We start from the raw sequence: 16,639 nt of genomic DNA on the forward strand, positions 1-16,639 counted from the left end.
CATAAACTTGATTGATTCATATCTTAGAAGGATGACATATAATGATAATGGTTTGTTCATTAAAAATAACACAATAGAATAAACCTGAAAACACTATGAATTAACAACTATTCTATCAAGGGAAAATCCAAAAGCAAATGTATGCAGATTTCTTTTTATCAAAGACATTGACTGTTACTCTTTCAAAATTTTTTTTTTTTTTTAAATCACAGTCAAGTTGCCAATTGAAGGGAATTTCCTCTCGTGTTAGTGGTAAGATTGAAGCTATGGGTCCAACATTATTTGAGGTTAGAAAAGTCCCAAGACAATATTTACATGAATTACATTAATTTAAGTAACTTGTTAGATAATAAGATGCATGAGAGACATTGTTTCATTGTTAGAATGGACTTTTCTAACCTCTTCATCAACGTGACAGTTGGTTTTTGAGAAAAAATAAGTAATAGATTTCCTACAAATTAGTTCCTAGGGATACACATTGTCTTAGGGATTCATTTCTCTTGGGAATCCATAACATGACTATCATTTTCCATTTAGGGTATGTTTGATTGCACATGAAAATAGGGTGGAAAATCAATTTTCATGAAAAATGACATTTTTCAAGTGTTTGATTGCACATGGAAATGGAAATTCATTTTCCACCCCATTCAAAAAGTCCACTAAATCATGGATTTCAATTTCCTACCCATATGGGTGGGAAAATGAAATCCACCCATATTTTCCATCATCAATTCTTCCCTACTACCACCATTACACTAACTTCGCTGCTGTCGTCACCATCGCCATCGCTATCGCTGTCGGCTCCGTCTTCGACCACCTTCTCTCTCTCTCTCTCTCTCTTCTTTTTCTTTTTCTCCTTCTTCTCCATCCCTCACCTCCTCCACCACCACCACCACCACGTTCTCCCCCCATCTTCCTCACTTACCCCCGTCGTCGTCATCGTTGCCGCCACCACCTTCGTTGCCACCGTCGCCACATCCTCCTCCCTCCCTTTTCCTCGTCATCTTCTTCTTCCTCTCCCCCTCCTCTCATCTTCTTCCTCCTTCTCCTCTTCTTCTTTTTTCTCATATTTTTTTCATGATTTTATCCAAGTGAAATCATACAATGGAATTTGATTTTCCAACCCTATCTATTTTCTACAACTAATTTTCCATGGATTTCAAATTCCATGAAAAGTGACTTTCCATACAATCAAACATACCCTTAGAGTATATCATTATTGATTAGTATTTTTTATATTAAGAAATATTGGTAATTAATATATTAAAATTTAAATATTATTAGTAAGTTGGGTTATATAGGATATTTTACATTAAACTTGTATTTTATATTTTGATTGGTATAACTCCAAAAAAAACTACCTTATTAGAATTCATGCAATGGTGATGTAAGAAGTATTAATAAAGTTCATTTATTTCCATACTTACTTATGCTCCAACCTAGACTAAAGTTGTATTTGCCACATTGGAAAACTAAGACCTAAAACCATTAGCTACCAAACTCTTCCCAAGCTTTTTAAAAGAGCAATGCTAGAGTGACTACACCAAACACTGCGTTAAAAATTCACAGAGCTGATGTCGTGGTATGCTCATAACCATAGATGCTTTTCACACTTATGTTTGACGAAAAGTATCTATTGTTCTAAGCACACCACAATTGAGTTATATATTTGATGATATATATCATGTTTTGGAGAACACAATTTATTATTTTTATTTATTTTAAAATTTTAAAAATTATCTTCAATTATTTATGAATATAGTTGACTTAAACTTGTTGATTTGACTCGCCACCTAAATTTAGTTGAGTTTTAAAATTATAATTTTAATTTTGAGGATAGACTACACCCTATTTTTATCCCTATATTCAATATCTTATAAATTATGTAACAAATAATATAAATAATTTTTTTAAAATATAATTTTTAAATTCATTCAACAAATTTCAGATAACAAATTACCAAACAATAAACTTAATTTAACAAATTAGTTCAACAACAGCATCAACGACTTTTCCTCAGCTAGTCGGACTTTATGCCACATGGGATGGGTGGGCAATCGAGAAAGTGTTATTCTATTCTTTTTTTTTTTTTACTACATAGAACTGATTGTATTGATGGATGGTATAGAAATTTGAGTTGTGATTTTTTTGACGCCCCTGACGTGAGATAGGTGGGACATACATAGAATTGATTGTCCACATGGGATAGGTGAACATACATTCCCTAACGTGACATGGGCTAGTAATTATATATTTTCTTTGAAATACACAACTATACATCCCCATAAATATATGCAATTACATATCCCAAGAAAAAATCTATGATTCTAGTACATGTCAGGGTAAAGAGCTTATGTCAGAAAATCTTTATTAATAGAATTTACATTGAAGCTGCATCCAATATTTACTGTGTAACTTAATTAGGGTCGTGATAATTTGACTCCCCCATGTGGCATATTTTTCTGATGTAGCATATTAATATTTGCCGATATGCCTCATCAGGAGAGTATTTTGAGTATGCCAACTAGGAGAGTCCGAAAATCATTACTCACTTAATTATATATTAATTAATTAAAATTATGATAATATGATTTATCCACATGGCATGCTCAATTGACACTCATAACGTGATAAGTTAAAAAATAGTAAATCTACTCACTTAGGGATATAGGACTATGATTCCCTATAAAAAGTTATAATTTTGTATCTCAAGGAGGCTAGATCTACGATTTTCTAATCTATCACATCCAGAGTGTTAATGCCACATGCTTAACTCAGATTAGCACGACTCATTAATTAATAGCAAATGATTTTTTTTTTTTTTTTTGACGCCGATCACAGAACAGTAGATCATTTGTCTTGGGATATGCAGCATCATAAATCTTTGTTTGTGTATCCCGAGGCAAATGTTTACGGTTTGGTGACGTCAGATTATCACGACTCTTGATTAATTAATACGAGTGAAAAATGGCCAGTAAAAATGAACGAGGTCTCTAACTAAGAGGCTTTCGATCCCCCCTTTTTTTTTTTTTTCTCTAATTTAGATTCTGATCTTCTGAGAGGTGAGGTTTCTCCATGAAAGCTAAATCTCAATCCATATTATTAAAATTCCACCATCTTCATCAATGAATTAATATCCGACTCAAAGAGATTCGATTCGATGAGCTCGAAACAGAAAGTGTGGAAGATTATTATCCTCTAAAAGCATAATTATGTCGAAGTACTTTTATTATAACGTTGGTCTGCTAATGAGATTCTTACGTTGCCATGTTGGAGCTCAAACGATCCGATTCGAGCCAACTAAATAATTCCTCTCTTTGAAAACTACAGATTTCGATTTAGAAATCAACATAAGCTCAGATCTAACAAATTTCAGCTCAGATCCATAAGAATCGTAGTGTTTGAGTTTCTTGATGAGTAACTGTAAGTAAATTTCACTTGCAAGATAAGTTGCAGAGATGGATGATAATTTCACACAAAGAAAAACAAAAAAAAAGCTTTGATTTGACGGAAAGATCCAAAGCTTTCGGTGATTTTATCTTTTTAGAGAGAGAGAGAAAGAAAAAAAATGGAGCTTTTTCCTGATCTAGACTAGTTAGAAGTAGCTGTCTCAGTCGTAGAGTTGTGTGACGTACACTCAATCCAACGGCTAGTGCTCATTCAACCAAACAAGGACTTTTTTTGCGCAAATCTCGTGAATCGTTCGTTAGTCACCGTTACTTCGTGAAACGGTGAAAGTAACAATGTTCAGGATAGAAAATTTCTTCGTGTTCTCCAAACAAAGTAATCTCTTAGTGAAACAGAGAGAGAGAGATTAAGTAGGGGAAAAAACCCTAAAAGCGTGTTGTTTTTTTCTGTAATAAATTAAGTTTTGTGTTTTTTGGAATCTTCTCGCCTTTCGTGCTATTCTGCCAGCTTTACCTCGCCTTGGTAGCTGGTATATAAAATCTGGGAAAAAAATAAAGAGAGAATATTTGGAGAAAAGTTCATTGGAGAGACAATTGTTGCTGTGTGATTTCTGAATCGAGAAATGTTGGAAGTTTGGGTGCTCTTCGTTGTCTGCATTTCGATTTGGAGTCCAGATTCCGTAAATGGCGCCACAAATCAAACAGAGGGTAAGCATCTCCATCCTCTTAAAGTTCAATCCTTTTTCCCCCTTATTTTCTCAATTTTGTTTGGTTGAGAAACATCTGTAACTGCTCTGTAATTTAAGCTTGATTCAGTTCCTACCCTTTTTTGCTTTTGGTTATATAAATTTGGATTCTTTGTGGATATTGGGTCTGATATAACAGATATCTTTCTTGTATGTTTTGGACTGATTAGAAAATGGTCTTGATGTCTGGAAAGATGGTTACTTTTCATTTGTATTAGAGAAAACTGAATTAAAAATTGAAGCATTTCTCTCTCTAAACTAGACTAAATGTAACTTTTATGATTAAGACATGGTTTTTGGTAGAGAAGATTGACATTACAATGTGAAATTTCTGTTCTATAGATTTAATGGTGTCTGAAAGGTAATGGGTTTTGGTGAGGGGGAATGTCTCCTTGTATTGGCTCTGACTGACTTTAGAAATCTGCAAAGAGTGACTCAGGGACTGAAAGCTTTCTTCTCTGACAAAAAATAAAATACAAAGATGATTTTTTCCATTTCTCCGTTGTTTAATATCTCCTAGGCTGCATTCTGGTTACGACTGGGTTTCTAGAGATAGCTAACACCATAAAAGAAGGAAGAATGTTGGAGGGACGTGCATCTCTTATATGATGTGCAATGATGCTATTTGCAACCTTCGTGTTTTTGCTGTTTTTTGGGTGAATAGATTTTGGGAGTATGAAAAGAAGAATAGAGAATGGCGCTTTGAGAAATTGATCATCTCTTTCTTTGTCATCAAGCTAAGTTTCTCTCTTTTTCTTTAGCTTAGTATAAGTTAAGGCAATGACTCTTGTCCTAATTATGCTGTTCCCTTTCTTTTTCTTTTTGATTTCTTTGTTTGGATTTACTCAGAGATGTCTTTGTTTAGTTGAAGAATTGTTTGTTTTTTTATTTTATTTTTTCTAAAGTAGAATTTGGGAATATAACTTGTTGCTTTCTTCCACTTACTGTATTCAAAGATTAAGTTTTATTCAATATAATTTATACCTCTAGGAAGCAAGGAAATGCTACTTCTTAAAGTTTACTTCAAAATATGGATGCCTGTTATGACATCACTTCTTAATTTACAAGTTCTCAGCAAGGTGGTTGGCTGCAGACATAACTCTGTCCTAATTAAGCTATCCAGTATCAAAGCTATCCTCTTTTTGGCATGAACAAATAGTTGTGAGTCGATACAAGACTCCTCCAATACCGTCATCACCTTTAGAGTGGTTATGTGTACCCCATATTTCAATGGGAATGCCTTATTTGGAAGAACTGAACTTGATTTTGGCGTGGAATAATGCATTTCTTTTCCTTCAAGAAATGTTCAACTGGATTAACTTGCACAAAATATTGAAACTGAGAATAACTTGTAATTTAGTTTCGAATCAGTTTTAATATGTACTCTGACTAACTTCTTGACGGAAACTTGGTTTTGAACTTCTCTCAAAAATGACTCTTTGATTCCCTTTCTTGTCACGTTCAACGCTCAGCTTCTGCTCTTAAGGTCATGTATGGAAGCCTAAATTCACCATCTCAGCTAACGGGTTGGAGCTCTAATGGTGATGATCCATGTGGGCAGTCTTGGAAAGGCATAACCTGCTCAGGCTCTTCAGTTACAGAAATGTGGTTTTCTTTTCTTCTTATTCTTTTCTTCTTTTTTCACATATTTAAGATGCTTGGCATCCACAAATGCTGATTTGATTGACATATTCTGTTGCTTTATTTCATTAGAAAATTATCAGGTCTTGGACTCTCTGGAACGATGGGCTTCCAGCTAGAAAGTCTAGGATCATTAACTAACCTGTAAGCAATATGGATCTCTACAGTGTGTCACTTCTTTCTTCTTTACATTGTACTTTAATTTTGATGAGGTGATCTGTCGAAATTTATACAGGGACATGAGCAATAATAATCTTGGAAATCAGATACCCTATCAACTTCCTCCAAATCTGAAGCGATTGTAAGTTTCATTAATGCATATGTTCTTATTTTTATTTTATTTTAAAGTATAAATTTCATTGAAAAAACATAGCAGATACAAAAAAATTACCCTTCCTAGAGGTTGAGGAGACCGAGTTGGAGAAAGGGAACAACTCACAAGAAAGACAAAGGAAAGAAAAATATCACACCAAGCTTACCCCTAGTGACACACCTTAAATGCTACTAACCTGCCTCATACAACAAAGGCTCCCACCTCAATTCAAGTCTTCAAAGAATACCTTTGAATTCCGCAAACATCTTAAAACATCACTAAAGATTAACATTGAGCACCTATATAATATCATGATGGCTTCCCTCAACCCCTTCAAAGGTTCTTTTGTTCACCTCTTTCCAAATACTCAAACATTAGGCTAAAGGAAACATCCTCTAAATAATATTGCCCTTGAAATAAACAATCTGCATGGACACCCTTCAAAAAGCCATCAATATACAAAGTGCTACACTTAGTGGAATTTTTTGTCAAAATATCTCAATGATTCCCATGTTTATATTTTGAAAATAGAAGGGATGATGAAACTAAAAAGGAAGAGGATTTAAAACTTGAACCATGGAGAGATTGTAAAATCTAAGGTTTTTAGGATTAGTATGACAGAACAAAATATGTCATGTTACCTTAGTAAGGATACTTCTAGGGATGACATATTTGTTTTTCTAAGATTGATGAAATGAAATATCCTAAAGAAACCAGTTTTATTTAAGTTCTGTTATCTGGAGGTGAATTTTTTTTAAAGAAGTGAAATTTGATCATTTTTGTGGTATTATATGATCAAAGTGTACCAATGAAAAGAAAGACCAGTCATAATTTATGGAGCTTAATGAGGGGTAGTTAAGAAACAATTCCATATAATGAGCATAATAGAGATAAGGACGTTGAGACGGATGTATGCTAAGAGTAGGAAAGACAATTAGAAATAGTATATTCAAGAAAATTTTGGAATAGTTGGAGAAGGTAGAATGAAGGAAATCGTTAAAGATGCACATAAAAGAACAATAATAGCACTGCCATAAAGGAGTGCTTTGGTGCAAGTCAAAGGCTCTACAAGAGCAAAAGAAAGGATAAAAATGATGTGGAGTTTGTAAGAAAAAATATGAAGATAAATTCCTTGATTGACGCTATGGCTAGAGGGTAGGGTGGAATGACAAAATCCAATTCATCTTGCCAACCCTAGTATTTGGGGTAAGGCATACAAGATTGTATGGTGGTGATTTAATTTTTATCATGTATTTTTAAATTTTTGGGTCATTTGGTAGAAACATTCTGATTTTTATTTTTTATTTTTGCATTATTTTTTTTTTAATGAATATCACATCTGATACGCAGAAATCTTGCTGGAAATTCTTTCAATGGAGGCATCCCATATTCCATTTCTCAAATGACTTCTCTTGAATACTTGTAAGTCATATTTATGCTGCCACTTTGGTCATTTTCTTCTGCAATTTAATCTAGAAGACTCCAAACTAAATGGTGGGGTTTTTGATGATGTAGAAACGTCAATCATAATCAACTTCAGGGCCAATTGGATGACATATTCGGACAGCTTTCTGCCCTCACGACATTGTGAGATACCCACTCTCCCTCCCCATCTTCTCTCCTTATGAAAATAGTCACACACATCATTACATAACTTACTCAGAATCTAGTCTTCCATTATTTTATGCCATTGATAATTATTTGATTCCATTCATTCCATGTCATGGTTGACATTTTTCATTTACTTTTTTTTGATAAATAACATTTTTCATTTACTTAACTTCTACATTGTTCTATGATGGATGCATTGTATCTTATGTTATACGTTTTAAGTTCGTAGAAGTACCTTCCACCATTGCAATTTTGGGAAGATAAGGTCTACTCCCTAGGTCACATCTTCCACCTAGCTTTCACTGGCTTGGAGAAATTATTTGAAAAAAGTACTTAAAGAGTTAATTTGGTAGATATTGGAAAGAAAGGACTCCCAAGTAGATATTGAGTTCAGAGCAGCATGTATTAGAGTTATGACTAGTGTAAGAATAAATGGTGAGGAAGTGAATGAATTATCAGGTACAATTGGTTTACATCAGGGATCAGTTTTCGATTCATTTATGTTTTCTCTTGTTATAGTTGAAGTAACTGCTCATATTCAAGAAAAGATCCCTTGGTATATGTTATTTTCATATATCGCAGTGTTAGTTCATGAGGCTAGAGAGAGAGTAAATCGAAAATTAGAACTCTAGAGAGCTACCTTAGACTACAAGGGATTTAGATTTTAGAATAAATAGGATGAATAGATACATGGAGATTGAGGGGGATCTGGCCCATAACTGAGAGTTGTTTAAAGTGGATGTGCTTCTGGAGTGCTATGTGACCTATTCATCCCAATCAATTAAAAAGTAAGTTTTATAAGATGGTAGGAAGACCGATTATGCTCTATTGGGCTGAATGTTGAGAAATTAAAAAGCATGTTCATCTATTCAGGGTAGGAGATATGAGAAGGCTAAGATGGAGGAGCAAAAAAGATGAACAAAGAATATTAAAAAAGAACACTTTCATTAATGTGTAGGAATAATCGCAATAGGTGATAAATTTAAAAAGAATAATTAGGCACTTCGCAAATTATAATTTATACTTGATAAAAAAAAGTGTTGGAATAATCTCAGTATGTGACAAACTAAGACAAAGTTAATTGAAATGGTTAGGTTATGTGAAAAGAAGATCAATAACAGCCCCAGTTGGAAAGAGCATGCAAGTTGGACAACCAAAAAGAGAGAGAAGGGGACCAAAATGATTATGGATTGAGGTGGTGAGAGAAAACATGAATGCACTTGATTAACATAAGACATAGCTTGAGACAGAATCAGAGTGGGGGGGTGGGGGGGGAACAAGATTCGTTCACTTCCAAATGTTTGGGAGGGTCTGATGATGACGAGTTAAAATTGTTGGGTTTGGTTATAACCTCTTTCTTACTGTTTGTGCTTCTTCTCTGGCTTTTGTGCTATCAAACGATAATAACTCTTCTATATGCTTCAGGGATCTCTCTTTCAATGCTTTAACGGGTGATCTTCCTAAGAGCCTCAGCTCCCTTACAAGTGTGACCAGCATGTACGCAAAATAAGAGATAACCTGATGTTTTATTGATATTTAATATTGGTCCTCCCTTCATTGGTTATCTTACTTGTTATCCTGCAGGTCATTGCAGAGCAACCAGTTTACAGGTTCCATTGATGTCCTTGCAAATCTTCCCCTTGAAAATCTGTGAGTGATCCATATCAATTTAATTGGAAAGTTATTTTTTTTCGCTCTGATGGAGAGACCTTTTAAATCCACATAAACTTCAAATTTGTGATGTTTCTCAGGAATGTTGCAAATAATCATTTTAGTGGCTGGATTCCCAACCAGTTGAAGAACATAAAGAATCTTCAGTAAGCATTTCAAAAAACCATGAGCAGTTTATTTATGTGACATGACATTCTTTTTCATTTAGATCTGAGAGTTATGAATTTCAATTTACAGGACAGGTGGTAACTCATGGACCTCAGGGTCTGCACCACCTCCTCCACCATACACACCTCCACCTGGTGGACAAGCTAAACAACATCACAATTCAGGCAGCAATAACAGCCCTTCCGAGGACAAAGGAGGTGGAAAAAAATCAGGCATTGGAAGTGGAGGCATAGCAGGGATAGTAATATCAATTTTGCTTGTTGGAGCAGTGGTAGCATTCTTTTTGTTCAAGAGGAGATCTAAAACACCCACATCAGATGTTGAAAACCTTGCCAATGATCGGCCATTCACCCCTCTCGCTTCAAATGATGTTAAAGGTATTCCACATTCCTTCTGAGTTTCCATGCACACTAATGCTTACCAATGATTGTTGATTACAAAGATTCTTCATATTATAGGAGGATGTTCTTACCACATATTCGTGTCATCCCATGAGCAGTCACTAAGCTGATGATGACTATTATATCTATTGCAGAAATGAAGCCTATTCAAACCTCCTCAGCAATTAACACAAAAAAATTTGAAACTTCAGCATCAATGAATCTTAGACCTCCACCTAGTGATCGGCACAAATCATTCGATGAAGATGATTTTTCAAACAAGCCTGTCGTTGTCAAGAAAGTTAATGCAGTACCCATTAACACTAAAGCGTATTCAGTTGCTGACCTGCAGATGGCTACAGACAGCTTCAGCGTAGAAAACCTCATTGGGGAGGGGTCTATCGGACGTGTTTATCGGGCTCAATTTGATGATGGAAAGGTATACATTTCTCCTGCATGCATCAGGCCCTGTTTGGTTTAGTTTAAACTCTGTGAATCTTCTCCTTCGTAGGACTATACTTTCATGTCATTATAACAATTATTAATGAGAAGGTAAGAAGGAAGATTGAACTATTTTTTTCCCTAGTGTTTGTTGTGGAAAAGTGGAGCCTTTTTTTTCTTTTTAAGAGTGTTCTTTTGGCATTCCTAAAAGAACGTGTTTTAGGAGATTCTTATATTCATTTGGTGGGTAATTTGATTGGCATTCCAGGTTCTTGCTGTTAAGAAAATAGATTCATCTGCACTACCCAACCAATCATCAGAAGATTTCATGGAAGTTCTTTCGAGCATCTCCCGGTTACATCACCCGAATGTGACTGAACTTGTGGGATATTGTTCAGAGCATGGGCAGCACCTGCTAGTTTATGAGTTCCATAGGAATGGTTCACTTCATGACTTCTTGCATGTCTCAGATGAATACAGTAACCCATTGACATGGAACACCCGTGTCAAGATAGCTCTGGGAACAGCACGTGCATTAGAGTAAGTTAATATTGGGTAAATGACCAAAGGAGTTGCTTCTTTGTTTCCTAGAAGAATTTGATCTAGAAAACTTTTGCATGATTTTCTTATTTGGTTAAATATTAGACCAACTTCTTCTAAAGATGAGGTGTTTTTATTTCTGCCTTCGTAATATGAGTATGCTTTAAACATATGGTAAGTGGGTCATTGTGAACAAGGGAATACAAATTGTTGGCCAAAACGGTTTTTCTGTCGCTCTTTCTCTGCTCAGAAAAGAAGATACCTGGTTTTTGACAATGCATTTTTGAGAAAGCCCAAATTAGAGACATATCCATGCACACAAGGGCCCAAAGCCCACAATTTCCCAACTAGAAGAAGTACCATATGAGTTTGTCTCCAATTAAGCTTCGACTTTGGACTGCAAACTTAGCTTCACCACATGATTTGGATTGGCCAAGTTCTCAGTTGATTTATTTGTTTCTGAACATTGTTATTTTTATCCTTACAAAGTAATAGTTCTGATTTTGCCAATGATACTCATCAATTGCTTGGTACTTACAAAGGGGAATCTATTCAGGTATTTACATGAAGTTTGCTCACCATCTGTTGTTCACAAGAATTTCAAATCAGCCAACATTTTGCTGGACATGGAGCTCAGTCCTCACCTTTCAGATTGTGGGTTGGCAAGCTTTGTTCCAAATGCAGAACATCAGGTAAAAACTCATGCTTCCAAAGTTTTATTTCTAGTGCAGGACCAAAATATATCCTTACGTATAACCAAAAAATGAAATATGCTGGAAGTACGTTACTAGTTAGGTGTTACTCATTATACCCTCTTTTGTCAATCTTTACTGCACCCAATTTTTTTTTCTAATATATTTTTCGTGCAAGTTGTGTGTATGGACCTTTCTTCCGAATTGAATTTTTAGTCCAATTTTCTGATGGAATGGATACTGGAGGATTAAATCTTTGAATTAGTAGTGCTCTTTGTATTTATGCTACATGTTAGGAACTGTATATTTGAGGTCGTCAGATGTGGCCATTCATGCCCAAATACTCTTTTAAATAAAGAAAATGGACAATATGGGTAAGTGATTTTGGTTTAAAGAGTGTAGTTAGTAAAATTTATCTTCAATAAAAATTTCCCTGAACTTCTACAGGCATCAGATCATAACTCAAGTTCTGGATATAGTGCACCTGAGGTCGGCATGTCTGGCCAATATACCTTAAAGAGTGACGTTTACAGCTTTGGAGTTGTCATGCTGGAGCTTCTCACGGGTCGGAAACCATTTGATAGGTAAAGCTATCTATTATACAAGAGATGATTTCGCCGCAAATTTTTGGAGATGAAATGATATTCTGATATCATTCTTTCTTACTTCCTAATTACTATGGGGATATGCACCTGACAGCTCAAGGCCGAGATTGGAGCAATCTTTGGTTCGATGGGCAACGCCTCAGCTCCATGACATTGATGCTTTGGCTAAGATGGTCGATCCAGCACTCAAAGGGCTCTACCCTGCTAAATCCCTCTCACGGTTTGCTGACGTGATAGCTCTGTGCGTCCAGGTAATATGTTGGCTGTTACGTATCTTCAGTTTTTACAACCTTCAATGAAATATCTGTTTGCTTATGATTTAAATAAATCAAATTTATACAAGTTTTTATTAAAACATTAATTTGAGCTTTTAAACTCTTTCCAAAGGGGATATATGGTTTGAAGAATTGAATCAAAGAGGATCATTGTATCTGATCCAAAACCGAAGTTCATGACCCAATTTAATAGAACAAGATGCATAGATCAAGGTTCATGGCATTTATGTTTGTTCATTCATAAATTCTACGTGAGTGAATTTAGTTAGAAGAGATGAACTTAAGGTTGGAAAATATTTTGGGAAATGTACACAATAAATACATGTACAATACACCTAATCTTGAAGTTGGAAGAATTTGTGGGAAATATATCAATTAATAGTGATTCATTGCCCCCAAGTACTTCTGCACCACTGTATAAACCCCCTAACACCATTGTGTTTTTGTTTTTTTGCATCTCACACCTCTCATTTTTCTTTCCACACTTTGTGAGATACTATACTCTCCATATGTGAGAACCTATTATCTCCATCCTAAAGATGCAAAGTACAAATTTCTGTCAAGTAATGCAAACTTGTAGAGGAACAAGATTGAGTCCTGGCTAGATTGAATTCCAGGGATAGTGTTTCCGTGTTCCTTCGCACAAATGGGAGGTTCCGGCTATCTTCAAGAAGTGTTTGCACATCTCTTAGCCAAGTTGATTTGATCGGTGATCATTATTTTGTTTGTTTTCTTGCTAATGAAATCAGTTTTGATTTCATTTTCCCAACAATATCACCCTTCAGTCTCTAATGACCGCAATTTCTAATAGTTTAATAATGATATCTGGGCAGCCTGAACCAGAGTTCCGACCACCCATGTCAGAAGTAGTACAAGCTCTGGTTCGCTTGGTGCAGCGAGCAAACATGAGCAAGAGAACAGTGGGAAATGACCGAAGTGCAACCCAGTTGGCCGAAGATCAAGAAACAGAGGAGTAGCATGCATGCACAGCATTTTCTAATCCTTCTCAGTGGGCAATCCAATTTTTCTTTTTCTTTTTTTGCTGGTTTTATTGTATGATAAGTATAGAGAGATGGGGAGTTGCTTTTCACCGGAGGATATTTTGTAATAAATGTTGTATGTGGTTTTCATCTTAAATTATGGATAGCTTCCTCCATTATTAGCAGGTTTGTCATTCTTATAATTCTCCCAAATACAAAAACACTATAGGGTCTTCATTCAAAATTATACACCACTAAGCATATACATATACATATACACTACAATAAGGTTTTCCAGGTCATTTGCTTTAGGCCATAGCCCATTTAATAGGTTAATCTATACCATAGTCACAAAGTCAGTACGGTTTTAAATTGGCAAGGGAAAACTTTGGAAAAAGAACGATGAGAATGGGTGGGGGGACATGAAGAAACCGGGAAAAAAATGATATAAAAATATATATATAGTCGCGTTCAGCAACAAACATTTTGGCAAAACATTTTTCAAAACATGGATTAGAGGTTTTGGAATGGGCTGATTTTTGGTGAGGAGATCATCCTCACCAAAAATCAGCCCATTCCAAAACTTCTAACCCCAGTTTATAAGTTGAAAAATTGTGGACCATCCATTTTTTGTAAACCATTTTCGATGGGGTTAGAAGTTTTGGAATGGGCTGATTTTTGGTGATGATGATCTCCTCACCATAGAGATCATCTTCACCAAAAATCAACCCATTCCAAAACTTTTAACCCATGTTTTGAAAAATGTTTTGCCAAAACGTTTGTCAAAATGTTTGTTGCTGAACATTTCCCTATATATATATATGGGTAGCGTTCAATGGCTAACTTTTTGGCAAACCTTTTGGCAAAACATTTTTCAAAACATGAGTTAGAAGTTTTGGAATGAGCTGATTTTTGGTGAAGATGATCTCCGGACAGTCCATTTTTTGTAAACTATTTTTGATGGGGTTAGAAGTTTTGGAATGGGTTGATTTTTGGTGATGATGATCTCCTCACAAAAAATCAGCCCATTTCAAAACTTCTAACTCATGTTTTGAAAAATGTTTTGCCAAAAAATTTGTTAAAAAGTTTGCCCTTGAACGTGATCCTATATATATATAGGGTGCGTTCAAGGGCCAACTTTTTGGCAAAACATTTTTCAAAAAATGAGTTAGAGGTTTTGGAATGGGCTGATTTTTGGTGAGGATGATCTCTACGGTGAGGAGATCATCTTCACCAAAAATCAGCCCATTCCAAAACTTCTAACCCCATCAAAAATAGTTTGCAAAAAATAGACGGTCCACGATTTTTCAACTTGTAAACATGGGTTAGAAGTTTTAGAATGGGCTGATTTTTTGTGAGGATGATCTCTACGGTGTAGAGATCATCCTCACAAAAAATCAGCCCATTCCAAAACCTCTAACTTATGTTTTGAAAAATGTTTTGCCAAAAGTTGGCCCTTGAACGTGACCCATATATATATATATAGGGTCACGTTCCTAAGACTCATATTGAGACTCACATTGCGACACACCGTTTTGTCTTATATGGGAAAAAATGTTTGGAATGAGCTGATTTTTTGTGAGGATGATCTCTGTGATGAGGGGATCATCCTGGCAAAAAATCATCCCATTCCAAAACTTCTAACCCCATCAAAATTGATTTACAAAAATTGGACGGTCTATAATTTTTCAACAAAAATTGGACGGTCTAAAAGTTTCATAATGAGCTGATTTTTGGCAAGGATGATCTCCTCACCATAGAAATCATCCTCACAAAAAATCAGCTCATTCCAAATATTTTTGCCCATATAAGACAAAACGGTGTGTCGCAATGTGAGTTGTAATAGGGGTATACGGAACGTGACCCATATATATATATATGGGTCAGGTTCAAGGGCCATATGAGAAAACATATGTAAAAACTTTCGTTTTTAATAAAATTTTAAAATATGGGTTAGAAATTTTGGATTGAGCTGATTTTTTGTGAGGATGATCCCTATGATGGGAAGATCATCCAAAAAAAAAAAAAATCAGCCCAATCTGAAACTTCTAACCCCATTAAAAGTGATTTAGAATGTAGACCGTCGATTTTTTACCAATTTTTATCACTAATTTGTAAATCACTTTTGATGGATTTAGAAGTTTCTGATTGAGCTGATTTTTTGTAAGGATGATCTTTTCATCATAGTGACCATCCTTGCAAAAAATCAGCTCAATCCAAAACCTCTAACTCTTATTTTGAAAAACGAAAGTTTTTTCATATGTTTTCTCATATGGCCCTTGAACCGCCCCCTCTATATATATATATATATATATATATATATATATATATATATATGGGTCACGTTCCTAAGACTCATATTGGGACTCACATTGCGACACACCGTTTTGTCTTATATGGGTAAAAATGTTTGGAATGAGCTGATTTTTTGTGAGGATGATCTCTGTGATGAGGGGATCATCCTGGCAAAAAATCATCCCATTCCAAAACTTCTAACCCCATCAAAATTGATTTACAAAAATTGGACGGTCTATAATTTTCAACAAAAATTGGACGGTCTAGAAGTTTCATAATGAGCTGATTTTTGGCAAGGATGATCTCCTCACCATAGAGATCATCCTCACAAAAAATCAGCCCATTCCAAATATTTTTGCCCATATAAGACAAAACGGTGTGTCGCAATGTGAGTCCCAATATGAGTCTTAGGAACGCTGTTCTATATATATATATATATATATATAGAGTAGCGTTCAATGGCCAATAGTTTGGCAAACATTTTGGCAAACACATTTTTCAAAACATGGGTTAGAGGTCTTGGAATGGGCTGATTTTTTGTGCGGATGATCTCTATGGTGAGGAGATCATCATCACCAAAAATCAGCCCATTCCAAAACTTCTAACCTCATCAAAAATGGTTTACAAAAAATGGACGGTTCACGATTTTTCAACTTGTAAAATGGGGCTAGAAGTTTTGGAATGAGCTGATTTTTGGTGAGGATGATCTCCTCACCGTAGAGATCATCCTCACCAAAAATCAGCCCATTCCAAGACCTCTAACCCATGTTTTGAAAAAGTGTTTGCCAAAATGTTTGCCAAACTGTTGGCCACGGATAGGGACCCATATATATATATATATATATATATATATGGGTCAGGTTCAAACGACAAC

General features: G+C 35.3%; 1 protein-coding gene across 1 annotated transcript; it reads left to right on the forward strand.

The window, feature by feature from the left end:
- The first annotated feature begins 3,196 nt into the window (after window positions 1-3,196).
- On the forward strand, window positions 3,197-13,655 carry SRF6 (STRUBBELIG-receptor family 6). Its single transcript, XM_086432862.1, has 16 exons — window positions 3,197-4,115; window positions 5,626-5,758; window positions 5,867-5,938; window positions 6,030-6,095; window positions 7,458-7,529; window positions 7,623-7,694; window positions 9,144-9,215; window positions 9,303-9,368; window positions 9,470-9,535; window positions 9,627-9,934; window positions 10,093-10,376; window positions 10,647-10,918; window positions 11,475-11,610; window positions 12,058-12,194; window positions 12,310-12,466; window positions 13,324-13,655. The coding sequence occupies exons 1-16, from the start codon at window positions 4,031-4,033 to the stop codon at window positions 13,465-13,467; spliced, it is 2,142 nt and encodes a 713-aa protein (XP_086288988.1). The 5' UTR covers window positions 3,197-4,030; the 3' UTR covers window positions 13,468-13,655.
- The last annotated feature ends 2,984 nt before the right edge of the window (window positions 13,656-16,639 follow it).

This window comes from Akebia trifoliata, chromosome 1 (genome assembly GCF_017979445.1).
Source record: "Akebia trifoliata isolate Shusen 1 chromosome 1, ASM1797944v1, whole genome shotgun sequence".
Classification (NCBI taxonomy): domain Eukaryota; kingdom Viridiplantae; phylum Streptophyta; class Magnoliopsida; order Ranunculales; family Lardizabalaceae; genus Akebia; species Akebia trifoliata.